Source organism: Argiope bruennichi, chromosome 7 (genome assembly GCF_947563725.1).
Source record: "Argiope bruennichi chromosome 7, qqArgBrue1.1, whole genome shotgun sequence".
NCBI lineage: Eukaryota > Metazoa > Arthropoda > Arachnida > Araneae > Araneidae > Argiope > Argiope bruennichi.
In genome coordinates, this window is record NC_079157.1 from 71,604,201 (window position 1) to 71,626,859 (window position 22,659).

At 30.1% G+C, this 22,659-nt stretch overlaps 1 protein-coding gene across 4 annotated transcripts in view; it reads left to right on the plus strand.

The window, feature by feature from the left end:
* LOC129976065 (homeobox protein onecut-like) overlaps positions 1-22,659 on the plus strand; it is a 303,229-nt gene that overhangs the window by 101,144 nt on the left and 179,426 nt on the right. For 2 of the 4 annotated variants that reach the window (XM_056089429.1, XM_056089431.1), the window contains exon 2: positions 1,012-1,065. The exons of the other annotated variants lie outside the window; for them this stretch is intronic. In XM_056089429.1, the coding sequence (XP_055945404.1) occupies positions 1,012-1,065 (54 nt within the window). The remainder of the gene's footprint in view (positions 1-1,011; positions 1,066-22,659) is intronic. 4 annotated transcript variants of the gene reach the window in all.

A 22,659-nucleotide genomic window follows, 5' to 3' on the forward strand; every position in this document is an offset into this window, starting at 1 on the left:
TATCAGCTTGAGAGAAGATAGAAAAAGGCTCTAATATTTAGTTATAAAAAAATGCTTATATTTGTGTAAAATCACTTAATTTTCAGGAAAAACACCTATATAGATAAATTTAAAAAGCAAAAATATTAAATATAAATACATAATTAACCCTTTAAAGGGCCATTTTTTTTTCTAGTCATATTATGCTAAAATATTTTTAGGCTTGAAATTAGAATAAGAAAAGAGATTCATTTAGCTTATTAGATACATTTAATTTGATTCATTAATTAATTTGATTAATTAATAATTAAGTAACAAATCAAGACACATCATTTTGATTGAGATAAAGAACTGAAGCATCTAAGTTTCTGTTTTCCTAAAAAAATTTGTCAGAATTTATGCCAACCTACAAAATTTCATACAAAGGTTGATAAATTTGATAGGAAGCATACTTCCCACGGCCCTAGAAAGGGTTAAAAAATAAAGGCAAATGAGCAACTCGAACCGAGAACCCAGAACACGAGTCATTCTTATGTTGTTCTAACTACTTCACTGCCCTGCATTGCCGAAACTTCAAAGCGGAAGTTGAATATACTTATGATATTTAATCATAAAAAAATGTTTGTATTTGGTGTACAATTATGTTTTTTCAGGAAAGACATCTGTATAAATAAACTTAAAAAGCAAAATCATTTCTTAATATAAAATTTAACCTTGAAAATAAATCAGTCTAACATATTTTGATTTTCCTTTAAGTTACTATTTTATCCTGGCAATGATTATTCAGTAAATAATGAAGAAATCTTGTAAATCATGTTTATTTATTTTATTCAAAAATTAATAAGATCTTTTTAAAAATACAAAATATTTATTATTGTTTCGTTTGATAATCAAATACATGATTTTTTTAAAAAAATTATGTCATGCTAATATTTTGGAAAGTATTGGAAATATTTCATAGAAACAATTGAAGTTTCTCACTAAACCAATATTATGCTTTTATGAATCTTAATAAAAAACTTTACTTTTCAGGTAAGGAACTGTTGCATCCTCAATCAAAGCCTTATTGTGAAGATTACTTAGAAAGTAAGAAAATTCGATTTTAAAAATTGATTAAAAAATATTAGTCATGTATTTTTATAAGTAAATAATGAAAACTATATTATTTCATTTATGTGTGAACTGTAAAAGGCTGTTGAATATAAAATGTATGTAAATAATTTGATCAAATTTATGAGAATAATAATTTTTTTCTTTTAATTTACTACAGCGTAATCTTTTAAGCTTTATGTTATATGAAGGTATTATCGAGGTATTTAACCCTTTATGCATTAGCGGTATTTAAATGTGCCGTTTAAATATTTTCGTATTATGACAATTTTTTCTGATTGTATTCAAAAGAAAGCGGAGAACGTAGGTTTGAAGCTATAGATATAGACTAAAACCAGTAATTAATAATTTTAAATTCAGTAAATAAATCTTAAAACTAATTGTAAAAAATCTCTTTCCTCTTTTCTTGGATTAATCGACATCAAAATTTATTCAGTAAAGCAAAAATAAAACTGAAAAATTGATGCTAAAATAATTCAGTAAATAAAGGTTAAAGTAATTATTCAATTTTATTACTTAGATTTTATTCGTTCCAAATTTTAAAACAGCCATTAGCGCATTAATAACATATTGTCTTAAACATATGGTTGCGGAAAAATTCGTACATAACAGTCAATAAGCTTATTAAAGGTTAACGGTTATTCTAAAAGAAATTACCGTTGCATAACATAGCTGGAGTGTACACAAAAATAAGACTTGCAGAAAGCAATACCACAAAGCACTTAGAAAAAATACGCTGTAAATCAGCATTCCAAAAGAGAGACTTCTTTCGAATACTATTGTTCCCGACTCCTGTTACTACTGATTTTGTTCGAGATTTTATATTCCCTGTGGTAGGGCATCGAATATTCTAGATAAACCTAGGAACTCAAGTCCTTATGGCGATATCAAAATGCGAGTGTTTCAGGAATCGTTTTTGTTACTAAACTCGCCAAATTTGTCGCCAAGACTAGGCATTATTGACTTAGCATTCATTCAGCATCCATTAAAGCTATCGCAAATTTCACATTTACTTTCCTTCCTAACAATGAAACTAGTTGTGCAGGGAAGCAATATATTAAAATCATAACAATATGAAAAAAATAAAACGGACTAAAGAATAAAACGGAAGTTGTTTGACATTTTATTCTTTTTTGCCTAAAAAGTTTAAAATAATAGAAATGCGCTTTTTAAATTATAAATTTTCGGAAACTTGTGTTTTTAAGACATAAATATATTTTCTATGAAATTATACGATTTTATTAAAAATATATATTTTTTAATTTTCATAGTTGTATGAGGATTTTTTTTTGCATTGAGTTTAGTTTCATAAAAAATTTCAATTCTTAATTTACTTTAACAAAAAAAAAAAAAAATGCTCATTTCTTATCAGTAATGAAAGTAAGTAAGCCAGTGCACCGAATATCCGATTTATCTATAACCTTTTTATTAGCGTTTAGGAAACTTATACAAATGCAGATAACTAATTTATTTAATTTTTAATATATATATGCAAAATTAACTATCTAAATGGTTGATAAGTTAAAATTTATCTTTATTTGTTTAAGATACACCTTTCTGCAATATCTTTGCAATACAATAATCTAATCAGGTTTTCGAACAAATATCTTTTTTTCCCTAAATTGCTGTGGTTTATTTATATTGATAAATTATCGAATTTATCAATATAAATTCGATTGCCCTAATTTTTTATGTAAAATAATGGATAAAAATTAAATATCTGTAGCATTCATTAATCCACTAACAACGGACATTCCTTCAATGATTTTTAACTTAGAAGAATAACAGTTTAATTTCTTTCTTTCGTTCGTTCTTTCTTATTCCACCCCTCTTTTTATCAAATGGACCCGACCATCCCCTTCACCCTCTCAAATTCATTAAAAACTGGACCTTCAAACCTACAAGCATGGTGTGGGAGGAGGGAGTGACTGTGATTAGGGCACCAGAGGCAGGGAGGGGGGCAAAATCTAATCAATAGGAATCAGGGGGTTGCCGGACCGTCTGGGGAGGAGCCGGACTAATGGCCGGAGCTTCTCGGTAAGTGCCCAATCTCTTTCACCTTGGATCAAGCCGGCCTCTGGTAATTAGGTAATTAACAATAATTAATTGTTCCTTGACCGAATGAAACACTTAGGGGAGAGGTTTCGTTTGCACCGATTTATATGCAATTGGAATGGGGGATGGAAAAACAAAGGAATGAAATTACGGAGAGCTTTACTATTGAAAGATAATTCATTTAATGAATGATTAAAAAAAGAATTGGCCTTTAGTAAAGCTTTTTGAAAAATACATACATGTATATTTTATTCTTTGCTCATTGAAAGTTAACGTCTTTTAATGAGTGATTGCAAAAACTTTGTTTCATTACAGTTTTTTTTTTCAAAATACGTTTACGTGTATAATATTCTCAATTTGAATTTTACACCTAATACAAGGTTTTGAGCAGAGAGTTCACATTGGTGAAACATTTCTTCAGGTTGAGATTTTTATAGAATTCACAAATGACCTTCGTAAAATTCGAAGTGGTTTGGCGAGATTCTCAGATTCTTATGAGAAAAACATTCACTCAAATCCAGATTTTATTGCAGTTTTGCACAGCATTACTTCACGCATGTCTGTTGTATTTGGCAAATCCAATGAACATAGTTAGTGGTGTAAGAATCTGGTTCCAGATCATGCGTCTTTTTTGTTATTTGATTAAGGTTCAAAGTTACGAGAGTTACTTGGTTTCTTATATAAAATTACGATGCAATTAATGTACCTTTAAAACGGCAGCAGGAAAACCATTTGCATATCAATGAGTTTCCTGCTTCCTGGTAAATAGCTCTGCTATAATATACCAAAGGAGATAGAAAAAAAATGTGACAAAATTCAAGCTATTAGCTATTTTCTGCCAGAATTCTGATGTTCCATTTGCTTTGCTTTAACCCTCATATCCTTAGTATATTAATCGGCTGCCTTTTTAATGAGTTTGTTTGTTGTTGTTATTGTTTCTTATGGCACTTGCCATGGACAAGTCCGCTGTTACGAAGACAACGATTTTAAGCCGGTGGGAGAGCGTCTCTTGTTTTTATAGTAGTGTCATCTAGAGCCAACAGAACGACTTAGCTACATACACGTCACAACCCTTTTTACGGGGCAGACTTCATTCACTCATCCACAGATCGTAATTTAGACCTGAATCAGAGAACGATCACCCCTGATCCGTTCCCCAGTGGTATTACTCTCGACATGGAGGACTTTGCGACCACGACAAATTTATACGCACGTCAGCCACCAAGCAAGCAGGGAATCTTCGGACGGCGGGGTTCGAACTCGCAACCTAAGGGACGCGAATCCAGTGCTCTACCAACCAGGTTATCCGGCCTTTTTTTTTAAGGAGTAAAGCTAATTTAAGTTAATTGTTCCTTTGATTATTCAAAAAGTAAATTTTTTGAAAGCATTTCTGAAAAATATGAAATGTCTCTTCAGTCCATTTATTTATAGCAAGTAGCTTTTAATATCCTTTCTGGAATCGTCTTTGAAAGTCCAATTTGCCCTTATAGTCATTGAGAAATTGTACCGGAGAATATTTCGCTGAAGTGATAGCCACTTTTTTAATCTAATATCAGATCACGATTTGTGCATTCCTCTTCTTACATAGATTATTGAATCTAATATTTTTTCTTATTATTGTTTCTAAACTTTCTTTCCTTATTCATTAAGCTTCTTCTTAAAAATTGAGAATAACTAAGATGGTGTGGAAATTTGGTGTCCCCAGTTATGAACATGAATATGGTTTTCTTGTAAACTAATGCTATATTTTATGTTCTGTATCAGGGAATTCAATAACTGTCACACGCACCTATCAGCGTCATATAACTACACTATTCAACATTGTCAATTTGATAAATTATTGAAAGTAGGTCAAAAAGTTGCAATATCTTCCGAGGTCTCATTGTAATGTCTAGTTTTACCTGCTACATTTGAAATAGCAACTTTGGAGATTCGTTGAAGTACTCGTTGTTTCCAACTCTGACAGAAAAACAGTTCCTACATGATACTTTTGCTGATGGGACTGCCTCGGGGTGAATTCCGATGTGTTTTAAAGTCTGAGAAGAGACCCTGTTTTTTTCTCATTCCTCTCCACAACATCCTTCTTATCATCATCCGGGCTTTTTCACATCTCGCTGCTGCTGTTGTTGTTGTCTCCTAAGGTTTCGTTTCTTCTGATTAGCCCCGGCGCAAAAATGGCGCGATTTTTTTGTTGTGGAAAAGGGCTGCACGTGATTGAGTTAGAGAGGGCTGAAATCTCGGCCTTCAGAAGATCGGAAGCAATTGGGGATGGCCCAGAAGAGAGAGACGGGACCGTCCCCCGCCCCCCTTGCCCCCTTTTGGAAGCAGAAGGAAAAGAAGAAGAAGACATAACCCACTAACCGAATTACACAACAAACCCTGCTGCCTGTAATTGTGTTAGGTGGGGGCTCGCTTCAACAAAGCATCCGCTTCTAATCAAGTTGGAACCTGTGAACAAATACGGCTTTCAGGATCTGCAACCGCTTCTCCCAGGGGGTTTTGGTCTCGCAGTAAGGCACAGCTGCTTTCTTCGAGAAAAAGGGGGAGGGGCAAAACTTCGACATACGAAACATTCGTTTATGGATTCTGGTTTTAGAAAAGAGGAACTTTTCATTTTTATCAATGGAATTTTCATATCCATCTCTGCGTGCGAATATTTGAGTGGACGGGGTCTCCAGTTCCGATTTCGGGCGGGATTGGTGGTCCAGACTTGATACTTATTATCATTGTTGAAAATTTAAATTGGGGAAACGTCGCCTAAGGGAATTTATATTTTCCCAAACATTGTTCAGTTTTCTCTTGCAGAAAAATTGCATTTAGTGAGCTTTTATTTATGTAGGGAGCGATAAAAAGGAGACCACTGGCTTTTAATTATGAGTACTCATTGTTTGAATGTTATTGTTACATACTTGAGATACCTCTTCATAGTTACATATTTATGGAATCTTTTCATTGATACATATTTGTAGTACTTTTCCACACTAAGACTATTTACTTTTAAGAATGATTTCAAATCAGTATCAAACCTCTTTAGGACCTCCTCCTCCTGTTCTCATCTTTATTTTAAGACGATGAATTTTTCTTTATGTTGACTAACAGGAACAATTAAAATTAATTACATATAAATTATTGCATTTTGAAATAAGAAGTGGTAGAGATTTATTGCAATGTCAAAAAGATTGCTTCAAAACAGAAATGTTCGAGATTCAATCTTTTTTATTGGAGCCATTTAAAAAATCAAACAGTAGTATTCTTTATTAAAAACTATTGCCTTGTAAAGGTGTAAACAAATTTCCTTACATTTTGTTTTCATTCAAAACAACTTTATGATTGCTCAAATTCGATTCAGAAGTGCTTCATGATTTCGTTTATTTCTTACCAAGTTAAGTGCTTCGGGCAATATGCGAATGAACAGAAGTTGCCACAATTTCCCTATTGATTGAATATTGACAACAGGAATTTTGTTTTAGCACTTTAAAAGGCCATTTTTTTCTAGTCATATTATGTTAAAATATTTTTAGGCTTGAAATTAAAATAAGAAAAGGGATTCATTTAGCTTATTAGATAAATTTAATTTGATTAATTAATTCATTTGATTAATTAATAATTAAGTAACAAATCAAGACACATCATTTTGTGTAAGATGATGTGTAAGAACTGAATCATCATTTTGTGTAAGAACTGAATCATCTAAGTGTCTGTCTTTCTAAAAGAATTTGTTAGAATTGATACCAACCTACATAAATTCATGCAAAAATTGATAAATTTGGTGGGAAGCATACTTCCCACGGCCCTAGAAAGGGTTAACTCGTTTGAATTAATCAGATAGAAATTTAAAATTTAATTCCAAAAATAACAAAATTTAAATTTATGTCCAAGAAAGTTAGTAAAAAGTTAGCTGAATATAATATTCATTCCATTAAGACTGCTTAAAAGACAGTTCATCTTCTGAAAATTTAATTAACATTCATTAAAAAACTTTTTGATATTATATTAAACAAGCTGCCGTTGGAGAAACAATGATCGCCAAGTATAAGGGTTATGCTTAATTTCAAACAAATCGCTGACGTATAACTGGATATTCATGATTTTCTAAACAAAGCTTTTTTAAGCATCAAATTAGGAAAGACGTCAAAGCAATTATTTAACACTCATTTGGCTTATTATGCATATGAAACTTTCTGGTGGAGTCAAATCCTTTGACGTCATAGAGACATTAGATATTTAAGTGTCTCGGCAATCTATTGGGAACTGCACATTGCTTTTTGTAGTAATATGATTTCAGTTTCTGTTTCTTCATATAACTGCTCATATAATTGGCAAATTACTTGTTCTTTAGCTTATAACAATGAAAGCAATTCGTGTGGCTAAATATTTTATGAAAGAATAATCGAATCTCATAGCAGGAATAATATTTATTGTTGTAAATTGTGCGGAAAAATTTCTAAGAAATTCGAAATTCAGGAAAGAATTATACACCAATCAAACAAGTCCCTTTTAAAAATATTAACGAGAGAAAAATCACATGATTAAATATCGGACAAAAGAATAATAAACGTATGATTTTAATACCATAAATAATATTTATTGTTGCAAATTTTGAAGATAAATTTCTAAAAAAAATCACAATTCAAGAACGAATTATATAATAAACTGGTATTAAAACTATTAAAAAATTTAATGATAAAATTCAGTTTTATGAGATAATAATTTCAAGATCTACCTGGAAAATATCAAAATATTGCTTTATTTTTAATTAATTAAGATTTAAAGTAATTAAAAACTTGTTTCGTTGTATAAATATAAGCCTCGAAAGTATTATCTCTAAAGCAAGCTTTATCAAATTGCATTACTCTAAATAAAGTGGTCTGGCCTTCAGAAAGCCAAAGTATACACAATATTCCCCTTTATTATTAGTAGAGAAAGATTTGTCGATTAATTATCCTGCTGAAAACTTTATAATAAAGCAAAAGTCAGATTGAATCGTCGAAAGTTCATTCGTAACGAAATAATGAATCTTCACTACATACCAAAAGTTCAAATTATTCATTAAATCACTATATACTAAAATAAAAAAATAAATAAATAAAACCATTTTCAGTTGTTCCGTTGTAATTACTACTTTTCCCCCACTTAAATTACTTCACACGTCACTTTATTGATCTTCTCCGATTTGTCAATATATGAAAATTTAATGAGAAATCGTCTACCAAACGTCAACTTGTAAGCGTTTGAGACCTGCCAATGGTAGGTGATAGTTATGGCTCAGCTAGCAGTACATGTTGCTAATCCTGCTTAAAGCTGTTTCAGAAAAGAAAACACATTTACAGAATCAACTGTAATACGTTCTAACTTTTAAGAAATGCATACTTAAAACAAGATCTGATTGATGTAGCAAAAAACATCCCGATTCTATGTCCTATAAAGGGCATATGATAATGAAAACGTAGCTACCCTTGTTACGACACTACTTTTATTTATGATAAGGTAGAGGAGGGAGGGAAGGTTGTGATAATATTTTGGCTTCGGCACTGAAGACTTAAAGGTTCGTATTCCTATTTTACCGAAAATTCACCTCCTCTTAAATCCTTACTCCCCTTACATATTAAATCGAAAATTCGGAATGAAACATCTCACTGAGTGATTGGGGAAGCAAAGTGGCAAGATGCTGGTTCAGATGTCGTCTCCGTTTTCTGAATGTAGTTTAAATTTACGATGCCCCCCAAATGTCTTTGAGCGGGATATTAATATAACTAAGCTAATCCAAACTGACTATTATAAATCAAAAAGACTGTTATAAACTTTTATACTATAATTTTATAAATATTTTACACTTTTCCTTGCCATTTTTTCTTAAATATAGGTAGAAATTTTTGTCTCAGAGACATATAAGTTAAGAGTAATTCTTTTTCAAATTCTTTTAGAAACTTTTTCTACTCCATGGAATGAAAGTAAGGCACTTAATTCTCTCACTCGTCTTCTAAACTTAATTTATTTAGTTTAAAATGGGACGCATTTTTATGACGTCATTATATTTTTAGTTTATAGTATCACGCAAGAAGCTCTATACTTGGGAGAAAATTCCATAGAAAATGTAGAAAATGCTAATCAAATGGCAGATTTGAGTAATACTTTGCTTGTTTGAAAACCCATGTTAAATTACACATGGTGCATCAAAATTCTTTCAGTTTTTAAAGGAATAAAATATGTCAAATTGAAATGATTATTTTACTACACGTAACTAAGATGATATATATATATATATATATATATCATCTTAATTATATTATATTTAAATATTTTTTTAATTAATCGAACAATATGTGTCAATAGAATAATATTAATTAGCAAAACGATAAAATATTTCATTAGTTTTCTCAGAAAATAATTGCCTTTCTTGATTAAAGGTATATTTAAGAAATAAAATTAATGATCTTAAAAAAAGGCTTATGCTGCTCTGAAGATTCACTTTATTGTATAAATTAAACCAGTAATTTTTTAATTATATTTTAAATTTTAAATTGCGGGACGTGAAATCTCAAACAACCCTTTAAAAACCGGAATTCTGGCCTTTCACTCTTCAAAATTATAGTAAGATAAGGATTATGATTCATTCAAACGTCAGCGCGTCTCCCAAGTGTCTCTTATCTCAACTCATTTGAAATAATAACAACAGCATGATATTATATATAGCATACGATCTTCGTTAAGGGAGTAATACTGTCTTCAGATTAATTAGATGCATAAAAATTAGTGCTTGGCAGATAAATAAAACCCTAATGGTTTAGGGGCACCTACTATACAGAGAAACTGTTTTAAAAATGATTGCAATATATAGACACATTCACTATACAGAAACTGTATTCTTTATACATTATTATAAAACTTCACTCGTTTCAAAATAGTGCGTAAGTGAAAAACAATGTATTAATGTTCATTCTTTACATCTGAAAAAGATAATCTCTCTTTTGCGGTGAGAGGAAATTTAAATTTTCTCCACTTCCGATTAGTATTGATTTGGAATGCAATTACCAAAACATTGTGCGGCATTTCTTTTTCCGGGGTGCAGGACATTTGCTGACAGGGTCGGAATGCCATCTCATAAGGACGTCAGCGGATCTTTTGACACCGGCTCCCAACCCTCAGCGCGTTATGAGGATTGATACTCCTCCCCAGCCACTAGGGGGTGCTCTTCTTGTAACAATGATGCTTGGCTGTAGTTCTTTTTCTTTATGGCCATAACTCGGCTCTTATTGTAGCTTCAGTCTACAACAATGAAATGTCAAATACGAGCGACAGTTATTCTATTTACATCGAATTATATTTAAAATTTAGTTTCAAAATTTTCCAAAACGCTTTGCAAAAATTTTTAATGTAAACTTCTTTGTTCCTGAGAAAATTTCAGGCCGGAATTCCTTAAATTGAAAACAAAACTATCATTATTTATTTTGCGTTTTGAAATTTATCATAATTTCAAGTATTCTATGATTTAAGAAGTTAAATTCTTACAATCATATCAAAATTGTAAAGAAATAATAATGGTTCGTGGTGAGTTTTTTTCCTTATGAACAATTTCTGAACTCTGTCTCTAAACTTTTATCTCACATGTTACATAGGATTAAGTATTGGATAATTTTTGTTGAAAAATAACTATTCCACCTTACCATAAAACCTTTATCTCAAACTTGGAATAAGTTAAAAAGAAGACATAAAAACCAATATTCCTCTCTTTTAAAATTTTAACTAAAAAAATCTAAATCCATATTGCATATACTTACGAGACAGCAGCTAAATTCACGTGACCAAACCTAATCGATTAAAATGTTATAGCCAAAGCCAATCATAATTGGTTTTATGGCTATGGCATCATTACCAGTCTTAATTCGTTATGATGCCACAGCCATAAAATTTGTATAACCATATTATAACATCACCACGTATAAATAATAACACAAAATTCTATCTAGAAACAAGTCAGCATCTGTTTACAATGAAAACGTAAACAATACATCATACAAACCTTATAAAATTTGAATTTTATGCTATAATAAATATAAATGTTTTTAAGTTACGAAAAGAAACCTCTATAAAGACAAAGTTAATAGTGTATTTTCTTTGTATTTAATATATACTACACTCATCAAATGAATCTAGCCTCTAAAATCAAGGATCTTTAATTCATCACTCATGGGGAGCATTCAGCCACAAGAATATCTCTGCAGCCTACCAAACAAAATACTAATATGTTAAAAAAAGTTTCAAAAATTCGAAGTTTAATTTTTTAAATGGATCCATATTCTTAATTTATTAATAAAAATCACAATTCCCATCAAAGTTACTAATCACATGTTACATCGACACAACATGAACTCCCCACATCAACAGCGATTTTAGGAGCAATTAATAAAATAATATAAAAATGATTTAATTGAGGTCCAGTATTGTCCAATTCCATTGGAAAAATTCATCAAACTGGGAGGTCTTTATTGTATTAATATTTGTCAGTCTGATTTGAAATCATTAAAAAAATTGATTTATGAAATTATTTAGATATTTGGAAGGCTTTATGGTTATGAGTATTATTACATTTATGAAAGGAAATAATTCTCAAATCAAATTTAAGATTTCTGAGATCTGTCTGAAATCAGCCTTGAAAGTAAACACTGATCACAAAATATCCCCTGAAATGGGATAAATGGTAGAAAGAGATGATATGTCGACTATTAAGAAAGAAATATTGTGTTTACCATTGTCCTTGTTTTTATATTACTGTAGCTTTGAAATAGATCTATATATTTTTTAAAATATATATATGTATATATTTTTTTACGTCCTTCAAAAACTAACATTTCGTTCATATGGCTCGTGTTAACATTTCAGTTTGACAAAATTGTTCTGAGCTCATTTTTTCATCTTTGCGGTTAAGATTACATCACCAAGCCATTCTGGAACGTTTAACAGATAAAGAAAAGAATAATAAGTGCCAAAAAGGTTGCTTCATAATTTTAAAATAAATTAAAATAAAAACATGAAATCCTATAAGCCACTTAATTCCTAAATGTCTATTTTTTTCATTGAATAAGTTAATTTTCATACATTCGTTTCGCTTTTTTATGTTTTCTCCTTTAAAATTAAGAATGTTTATAAGATACTTTGCAAAAATCAACAAAAGGTGTTTTTTTTTTCTTTATTAATATCCGAGTTTGAAGAATAAGTGTGAGGGCAGTCAACATTTCCCTAATGAGACCCCGATCAATGCATTCTGCTGTGGCTTCTATTATCCCATTCAGATAATCAATTGAATTGACCAAAAAACCGATCCAAAAATCGTTAGTGACACCATTTAGCGAGACCAGCTATTTCAACTGCTCTGTGTTTATTTTCTTGGTTAGCAGGAAGGAAAAATGGAACTGTTTAAAGTTTCATCATTATTATTATTTATTATTATTATTATTTTCTGGGACAGCAATTTACAAATTAGGTGAAACGATTATATCTGTGAGAAAAACGATTAGAATAATTTACACGCAAATTTTGTAATATTTGATGATAAAGTGGAAATTCTGGTTTTGTTGAAAAACATAAAAGTGAATGTCGTTCAAATTATACAAAGGAGTATTATCGCATATCTTTAAGTTATTGTGTAATAGAGCAGCTGCAAATTTTGCTGAATTATTTTGTAAATATTGTCATTCTAAAATGGATTGATTTATCGTTTTAAAAGCAGCCATTTCATAAAAGTGTACCGAATACAAAATACTATGTGTGGCTAATAACTAAATTAGAATTTTAGTGCAAATAAAATGTAACACTTTAATTTTTATTTATTTACTGAATTTCTTAGTGAAAATTCATATTTGAAGGATTGACTTCCAGTCTTCTGCGAAACACGCCATCCATTCATTTGCAAAATTTCCAGATGAATTAATTTGTTTTATTTATTATATTCGGAGATTTAATGTAAATTTCGAAAGTTTACTAGTTTTTTTTCATTCATTGTTAAATGCATTTATATGTATTATGGTTTTTAAAGAATATATTAAGATATCATTTATTATCAGTAAAAGGTGTTCTAGATCTGAAATATGTCATTAAATAAGATAGAAAATTATTTTCTTTTTAAAATTAATATTGTAATTACTGTCGTGATTTAGCTAATTTTGTTATTCATATCTATTGTGTAGCTTCTATGCCATTTTTGATGCAGATATCTATTATTAATTGCTCCAAAGCAATTTATTTGAATAGTACATTACAATTTTATATAAAAAAATGGTTATCATGAAATACTTTCTGCTATATCGCATGTAATCCCAGCTGCAGTATGCATCAGTTTCGTTTAAAGGTTCTTTATTATACAGAGTGATTTAGAATTTTTTTTAAGTCCAATTAAATGCCGGACATTTTACTCATGTGTATCAATGGATAACTATTGCGTAATTCTTCCCAGATTTTACAGTGGCGAGGTTACAAATTTTACGAGTACAATAAGAATATTATATATATAAAGACGAAGCATGATGTTTTCAGAAATAGTTACTTGCCAAAAATCACCACTTAAAGTGTGACTTCGTTTTTGAACTTTTTTTTTCATGCACAGTTCTTTTTTTACTGAATTTTTTTTCGATGCCTCATTTCTGTTTGGAAAATTTTGCCGAAATAGAACTATTTACCTGTAATTTAAAACGAGACAGTTCAAAATATTTTCAAAAGAATTTTATTTAAATATTTTAAAACGAAAGTAATTTTTAAGATAATTTTCCATAGTAATTTTCTTTTCTTTTTTCTTAATTTAACTTATTATTTTTTTTTTAATTTCTCGACCCCAATAATTTTAATGCGATGTCATTGGTATTGCAATTAATTGTTTATGAAAAATCTTTTCTAAAGGCCAAATAATGGTACTTTTATTAAAAAAAAGTTTTTAAAATATTTTAATCATTTTCTGAATTAAAGTCTAAATTCTGGAATTTCTAAAAATTATAAAACTTTCCATTTTGAAGCAATATTAAACTATTTTGAGAAAAAATTTCGTAATTTTGAACCCCAATCAGATAATGAGGACAAAGTTTGAATTTACATGCTTTTTCTTAAATTCCGCATCATTTCAGGGAGGGCTATTGTCTCGGCGGTTTTAATGAACACTGCTAACAAAGTTGTTCTTCAGTGTAATCGGATACCGAATTTGCAACCCTGCGGTTCCGATGTTGAGACCTTACTATAAAACCATTGCAACCGTCTAAGTACCAGAATAGTTGCTTCCGTTAATTTCATAACATATGTAGAGCACCTCATGTTTCTTTACCATTTATGGGATGAGGATTACCCAGGCATCATCTTCATTTAACCTACAAGAAGACGCATTCTCTATGTCAGCATGAATGCCCACGCGTGTTTCACCGATACATTATTATGAAATATAAATTTTTAAGCTATTAATTATAAAAATTAGTTTGTAATTCGATAAAAGTTAATAACTACAATTATTTTAAACCTTTTTTTCTTTAAATATGCATTTATCAAACAAAAAATTAATATAAAATGACCAAGGAATTAGCTGAATGACCTGAAAATGAATTTATGAAATTGCTAATATTGCATGCGAAATATCTGTATTTGAAAACTGTTGTTGAAAAAATTGAAATAAAATAAACAATTGAAATTCAGATCTAACAATCAAGAAATTAGTTTCCTACTCACTTCATTATGTCGCTGCCGTTTGAGCAAATATTCTTAATAACGCTTCAAACATATTATTGATTGCAAAAATCTTATAGTTAAACCTAGTAATTATAGTGTGCTTATAATCTTAGCAGGTTTGCTTATATATATATAACATATCGTTCACTACTTCAAAACTTAGTTCTGCATTTCTTCTTACTTTTAGTTTTAAATTGCTTTTGAAGAAACTGGCTCACGCTCTTCGCTCAACGAATTGTTCCATATAAACGTTTTTCAGGAGTCGTAGATGTTTAATTCTAAGGGCTTTTCTTTATTTTTTGTTAAATGAATAATGCAGCTACTTTCTTTCTTTCTTTTCTCTTTTTTTTTCTTTTTTTTTAAGATGTAAAGAAAATAAAATGCAACAAAAACTTACCTCAATAGGTTGCGCGTATCTCTGAAGTACAAAGAGCAGATTTGCAGAGTTCGAATAACACCTCAAACTCCAAACGTTGACCAACAGTTCTTCAAAAGGAGCTGTAAGAAAAGTCATGTTTTTGTAGCATCCGTTCTTTAGTATATATCTTACATAAGTACATTCGTATTTTATCTTCTGCTTAGTTGTTAAAGAAAGATCCACAAAGAAAGGAAAATATTATACACGAAGAGTAACTAAGTAGTATGAAAATAAGTATATAATTAGTATGAGATTAACTAAGAAGTTAAGTTTGGAACTTTTCTTTATCCAGATATGCTTCATTTTATTCAGATATAGTTCAACAAAATTTGAAGAATTCAACAAAAGAATCATTCCTGATTATTTATAAACAATCCTGATTTTTTGATAAACGATAACGAACAGAGAGAGCATTTAGTGCTTGATATTTAACCATAAATTTCACTTTATGCTGTGCTATTTCTTTAATTATTAGATGGTTGACTACAATATAGTAAACAAATTCTAAACATAACTTAAGCGCCTATGAGAAATTATGTTAACAAATTATAACATGATCTCAATTAACAAGCATGTTAACAAATTTATCTTTTTCAGTTATTTTATTATTTTTTCGTATACAAAGTAGCGAGAAAATATTGTAATCGTTAAAAAATTCGATCTCGAGATTTTGATGAATTTTGATGTTTCAGACCTCTCTGAATCTTTTGAGCTAAGCGCATGAAATGTGTTATATGGTCTTAAAGCCAAATTCGTAGATTTCTATCAAATTTTGAGTGATATACATTCAGATCAAGTTTGTCTGACTGGTTGTCCGAATATAAATTAACACTAAAACTAAAAATAAAGAGAGCTAGATAAATAAACTTTAGTACACAGATTTAACATCTAAAATGTAGATACTATCACATTTCACATTTTAGTACCTATCACATTTTTACCGAATTCCCAAGGGGTTGATTATCTGTCGGTCTTCAATTTCACAATCATGTAACGCAACAACTCTAAAACGCAATAACTTAAATTCATAAAATGTGGTATGTGATTTTTTTTTAATATAATTGTAGTTTTGTATCAAATTTGAGTTTCATTGATTGGAAAAAACGTATCTAAAACAAAAATTCAATTTTTGAATATAACAATATTTATCATTAACCGCATGTAATTGTAATAATCAAGGAAACCCTCAAGAGTAACACGCTAGATTCATTGAAAATGCTAGATTCACGCCAAATATTTATATTTTGTAACCATTGTCTTCGAATGCAATGCAAGAAATTCACAGCTTTACTTATCCAAGATTAAACAATTTTATGCGATATGGAGAAGAGGATAAACATAGTTATTATAGAAAATGCTAAAAACTTTTAGGGAGATTATGCCCAGTATTTTTGTTAACTGTTTTTATTTTTATCCCTTTTAACCTAAATATAAGACAGTTTAAATATTATTACTTAAATAAAAAGGAAATAACCTTAAAGTATAATTGTTGTCATAAAAACAGTTTTATTACGATTCTTTTTTTTTCTGAAATGTTATTTTTAAGAACTAGGAGCATAGAAGTTAACAATTACTGCAATTGGACAGCCCTCTTTCTTAAGATTAGAAAGAAAAGATCTTCTTGAAGTCCATTGGTGTCGGACACGGAATGACAGAGCAGCATCTGCTTCTTATGATGGTGGTGTTGCAGTTTTGTAGATCCTCCCCTTCACTTGGATGGAGGGTTGACAAAGAAGGGGAGGGGGTATAGGAACTGATGGCCATTTTCCGCTTCTCACTCTACGAGGTCAGTAGGTTGGGCAGGAGCGTGTCAAAAGCCTGTCCTAATGCTTACACCCTCCAACCACCCCGGGAGATCGTTCTTGTGGGGGGATGGGGAGGCTCAGGAGCAAGTGGACGTTTATAATTTTGTTGTTTCCGCAGCTTGTCAACCCCTTGACAGGGAGAAGACAGCACCGAGATATTTTCTCAGACGATACCATCTTCTGACACGTGTCATGGACTGGGAAGCATTAATTGCCGTACCAACAACTTCTACTTCAACTCGGAAAAGCCTGCAGACGATTCTAATAGCATTCCTCGAATTTTTTTTAATTCTTTTATTTCTTGTTTCATTCAATTGATTATTATTCTTTCTTTTTTTTCTCTTTAATTTTAAGGCGAAATAAAAGGAAAGAGAGAGTTTATTTTTTAACCGTGATGGCGGGGAACTTTTTTTTTTCATTATTATTTTCGATGCTTTTTCAAAACCTCATCTCAGCGTAGGAGATTGAAGCTCCTGGTGATATTTTTTTAATGATATGCTTTCGTGAGTGAATGTGGGGAAATGTTTTGATAGGCCCATCAGGATGTTGTGTTGGCAGTTATTTTCTTCAAAGCATATGAGAGGTTTTTTACGGTTATTTTCGATGTGAAGAATTTTTGCTTTGGGGGCAATTTTTGTTTTTAATTCTATATCCATTCCCTTCCCCCCATTTTCTACTACTTTGCTTTCTCGTTCGCTTGTTAAAAGGATTTTAAGCTCAAAAAGTACAAAAATGAAAGTATGAAAAAAAAAATTATATGCGATTTTAATGCTTTTGTTTAAATTCCATCAAATGTCGAAAAATCACAGATTGAATTCATCTTCAAAGGTACTATTTTATAAGATGAGATGAAGCTCTGAAAATAAATTTATCACTTAACCTTTCTAAAAAATTTTATTTTCTATTTGAGTAACCAAACAAAGCTATTCTAAAACTGTTGTGAAATTTAAAAATAAAAATAAAAACGTATAATTATTTTGAGAAAGGATTATTTTTAAATGCCATTTTGAAAACTATTTACACCAGACAACAACAAAAAAGACAACAAGTTATTATCTTGTTTTAAGAGATAATTTTAAACTAAAGTTTTCAAAATTATATTTTTATTCTTATTAAGAAATTTGAAAATAAAAAGAATCAATGCGATATAAAGAAAGAAATTGAAATATTTCAATTAAATTCTTTTTTGAATATATTAAATTAAGATATGATATTGCTTAACAGTTCAGTTAATTCAACGAATATTACCAAAGAACGTGTTTTAGATTACGGAATTCAATATCTAATATATAAAAATAAGAATATTGATAAATTTTCTATAACCCATGTATTGATAAAATATATAAATTGCTCATAAGAATGTTTTCTTTGGAAACCATATTTTAACGTTATATCAAAAATTCTTTGTTATGAAAAAAACGTACTTTAAAGAGCAACGCGTCCTGGTGATAATTGTAGTTCAAGAATGGCATTGTGGATTAAAATTGACGTAGCAGTAGCCTGGTCAGCTTTATGTGAGTTCTAAAGTATTAGAAAATGAATGATAAGGTAGCTGATAAATAAAAACAAGTTATATGTAAACAAAATTATTTAATAAATTTCATACTTCGAAAAAATCCATTTTATACAGTTACTGGTATTAATCCCTTGAAGTAAATCAAACAGGCTGTCTCACTATGAATTTACGATCAATAGAAGTTAAATATAAACAGACAAAAATAAAGGAAAAAAATATCAAAATTTAGAATTAAAAGATATTTCTGAATTATTAATATTATATTATAGTACGATGGTACGATAATTTACATGTCAGATGGCAGTAACAATTTCCACTTCAATTCAAAACAAAATTTCAAACGATTCTAATTGTATTCCTCAAAACTTATTTATTTTTTTATTCGTTTTTTTATTTTTTCATGGTTATTGATGCATGATTTGCTAACTAAACCTCAAAGGTTATTATTGATTCAATATTTTAGCTATTGAATCAACCAATATGAATTTATATACTAAAATCAATTAACTATAATTTGTAATTTAATCATTACTCGTATCAATACTTATTCATAATAATTATGAAGTTTCATCTGTTAATTTTCATATTCCAAAATGTTTAAGAACCTTTCAACCTTCATTTCCCAAACCATCCTTGTATTGGGAGATTTTTTAAACCTAATTCTGAATTAACTGAAATTTCTTCATTGCAATCGATATATTTAAACTTTTAAGAGATTTTCCGTCCATCTTATAGCTGCATTTACCCACTGTAGTAAATATTATTTTAGACAAAAATATAGCTACCATTATTGCCATAAATGTGATAAAATATTTTTCGCATAATCACAAATTTCTTAGAAAAAAAATTGTTAATATTAAGAAAAATTTAATTTCTGAAATTTTAAAAGATAACTTAAAATGAAAAAGAAGTTCTTTTTTGAATTATTTCTCATCTGTCAATTTGGTGTAAGTACAGTATAAATCAAATAAATAATATATAATTAAGCTTTCTTACTTTTATTTGACCCATTCAATGCAGGCTCATTTAAGAATTTTTATAAAAATAATTCTCCAGAATTTACAACTACATATTTTTTTTCTTTAATTTTTCTTTAATTTGCCTGAGTATTCCCTAGCAGACGATTCCGTGATATTTTCGTTCTCTTATATTTCAAATTAAAAATATTCTTCTCCGATAAAATTAATAGGTTTGTTTTACGGTTTATGATAAGAAGAAGAAAATATGGTGAAACATTCCAAAAACAATATAAAACATAAAACACCAAATAAATTTCTTCTGTGTGAATGATAGAGGAAAAAAAATATCTCATTTGCACTTCCAGTTGGGTTGTTAAAAATCAAGGAAGAAAACAATGGAGTTTGATTAAAAATTGAAAATAAATAAATAAAAAAAAATTATCCCTTCTTCGACAAAAGGTTGCGTATGCAAAAACGAACGGATCGAGCAAAACGAAAAGAATCAAAAAGTGTAGAAAATATTTTGTGTCGGGCGGCGGGAAAAATACTTTAATTAATGACTTCGGAAAAGGCCAGACTTTCTATTTGGTCTTGCGTTAATTAATCGACTAACATTATCCACCTCTCCATGCAATTAATTTAATAATAGTTCCAGTTTTCACTCGCTCTCATTAACGGCCCGCTTGCAAAATATCCCGTTAGAAGGCGCTGTTCTAACGTTCCACTCTTTTGCTGCCATTTTTTTTTTTTTTTACTTTTTTGCTCTTTTAGAATTTCGTCATTTTCTGTAAATCGTTTCGTGGGAAACAAAGTCAGACTTGGGAGAAAGTTCTGGTGATGATTCTGTTACAATTAGTGGCTTTAATTGGCTGTTAAATGTATGTTTGTAAAAGGACGACATATTTTTAAGCATTTTTTTTTCTTAAAATCCAAAATGACATTAATTTTGCTATATATATTATTTCGATAAATTTTGTGACACTTTAAAACAACGAGAAACACTCAAAAATAACATAATTTTGTAATGTAAGGATTTTGCAAAATTTTAGTAGAATACTTTTTTTTTGATACCAGAATTTAATGCACATATTTAGCATACAAAATTGGTTTTTAAATATGAGGTATTTTGCAAAGATATTGTTACAATTAATAATAAAAGTGATTTAATATTCTTGTCAAGTTATATTATTATATCACATATTTAAGAAAATATTGCACTTAAATTATTTAATACTATCCCCCCCCCCTTTGGAAACTATCTAATCTTTAGAAAATATTGATTGTGCTCAAATCTCCTTTGCAATACTTGATGTTCATGATTTTTAAAGCAAAACATTTTTAAGCAACGAAATATGGCACATATTAAAGACATGTTATTTTAATCATCTAATACATACTCTGTTATTGTATAAGATGAATTAATGGAATGCAGTCCCATGGAGTCACACTGTCATTAACAGCATAACTGTGCGAATGATCTAATTTTTAATTTCATATTGCCATTCGCGGAAATTTAATTTTATTTATTATTTTTATTTTTTGAGGAAAGGTATGCAGATAATAAGTAAAAATTTTCTTCCTTAGCTTTCATTATTGGGAGAAAATCTCAGACGTAATATTTGGTCTAATTTGGTCATTATTTTATGTGAGAAATCTGATATACGTGGTCTATTATTTATAAGCAACAAAATATTTTTAAAATGCAACAGAAAAATGCTTCAACGGATATCTCGATCACTGATTAGCAGAGAATCGATATGTCAATCAACTTTATCTTCTAGTCATTACAGTATAATTAAAGAAACAGCATTTGAATTCAAAATAATGTTTTTATATTTTCTTTAAAACTCGCGATACTTATTCTAGCATATTCCTCATATGTAATTGCAGAATCTGCCCGAGTTGTGGGAAAATTCTGTGTTCTCTTATATTACGACTAACACATCTATTTTATTCTAGAATTCCTTACATCTTCAGACATTATTCTCCACGTTACAGCATTTATATGAAATTCAGCTACTAATTTCCACTTTTATTCGAAGAATCTTGCTATACTTCAAACAGGATTATAGAGATCAGTATATGATCTGATTTTTCCATCATTAACATGGATGATGGAAGCTGTTTTTACACTGCTGGCGCAAGACTTTGCCACTAAATTGAAAACGGCTAATAATCCAGGGTAAGCAGTCGGGAAGACATTAATAAAAAATGTACCCTCCCTTTAAATTTTAAAGTAGAAGTTTATCACTTAAAAATTTGGTTTTCCGTCTGCCTTATTACTGGAGGGGGTGTGCAGGACTCAGCGCCTCCAGGTGAAAATGGAAACAGATTATCGTCAGAGGGTGGTGTATGGATTATGTTATCTTCAAAAGGCACGTTCTAAAGTTGCTGCCTCAGCTAAGCCCCCTGCTAGAAAACGAGACGGGCATTAAGCATATCAGTATCGGAATTTTCTTCAAGCTTACGAACGAAAAAGAAGGGAAATGTTTTAAAGAGGGAACAAGAGGAATTTTCTCTGCTGCCTGATACACCATTATAGATCGTTTGGTGTGAGTTTTTTTTTATGTTCCATCTCTCTCTTCTCCCTCACCCCCATCGCATCCTTCCTCTCTTGGAGTACTTGTGTTTGAGGAAGTTAATTGGTTGTTTCCGGGGGTCTTCGAGATATGCTTATAGTTTTGCGATCACCTGACAACGACGGACGAATGGGAATTAAAGAAGTTGATCGCCCCTTATGCTCAGACGATAAGGCGCGAGGATGGGAATGTTGACTTTACTTCGCAGTTAATCAGTTATCGAACGGGCCAAAGGGCTGTAATTGATTACCGAAATTATTTTTCGTTTTCAGTAGAGACTCGAAAACGATAATGCTTTCAGACGAAAAAGTGACTTCTAAGTTTTTAGATAACACCTGTGTAAAAATGCCATCCCTTCCTCCCACCACCCCAGCAAAATTATGAAAGATGTTCATTGGATTTGTATCGGAGTAGTGTTGCTAAGGTGATGATGAGGACGCGAACAAAAGAGTTTGAAGAATGAAGAGTAATGGAGAAACTTTTATCCCTCCCTTCCAAAGATTTCTCTTTTCAAACGATTTCGAAGATAAACAGTTTT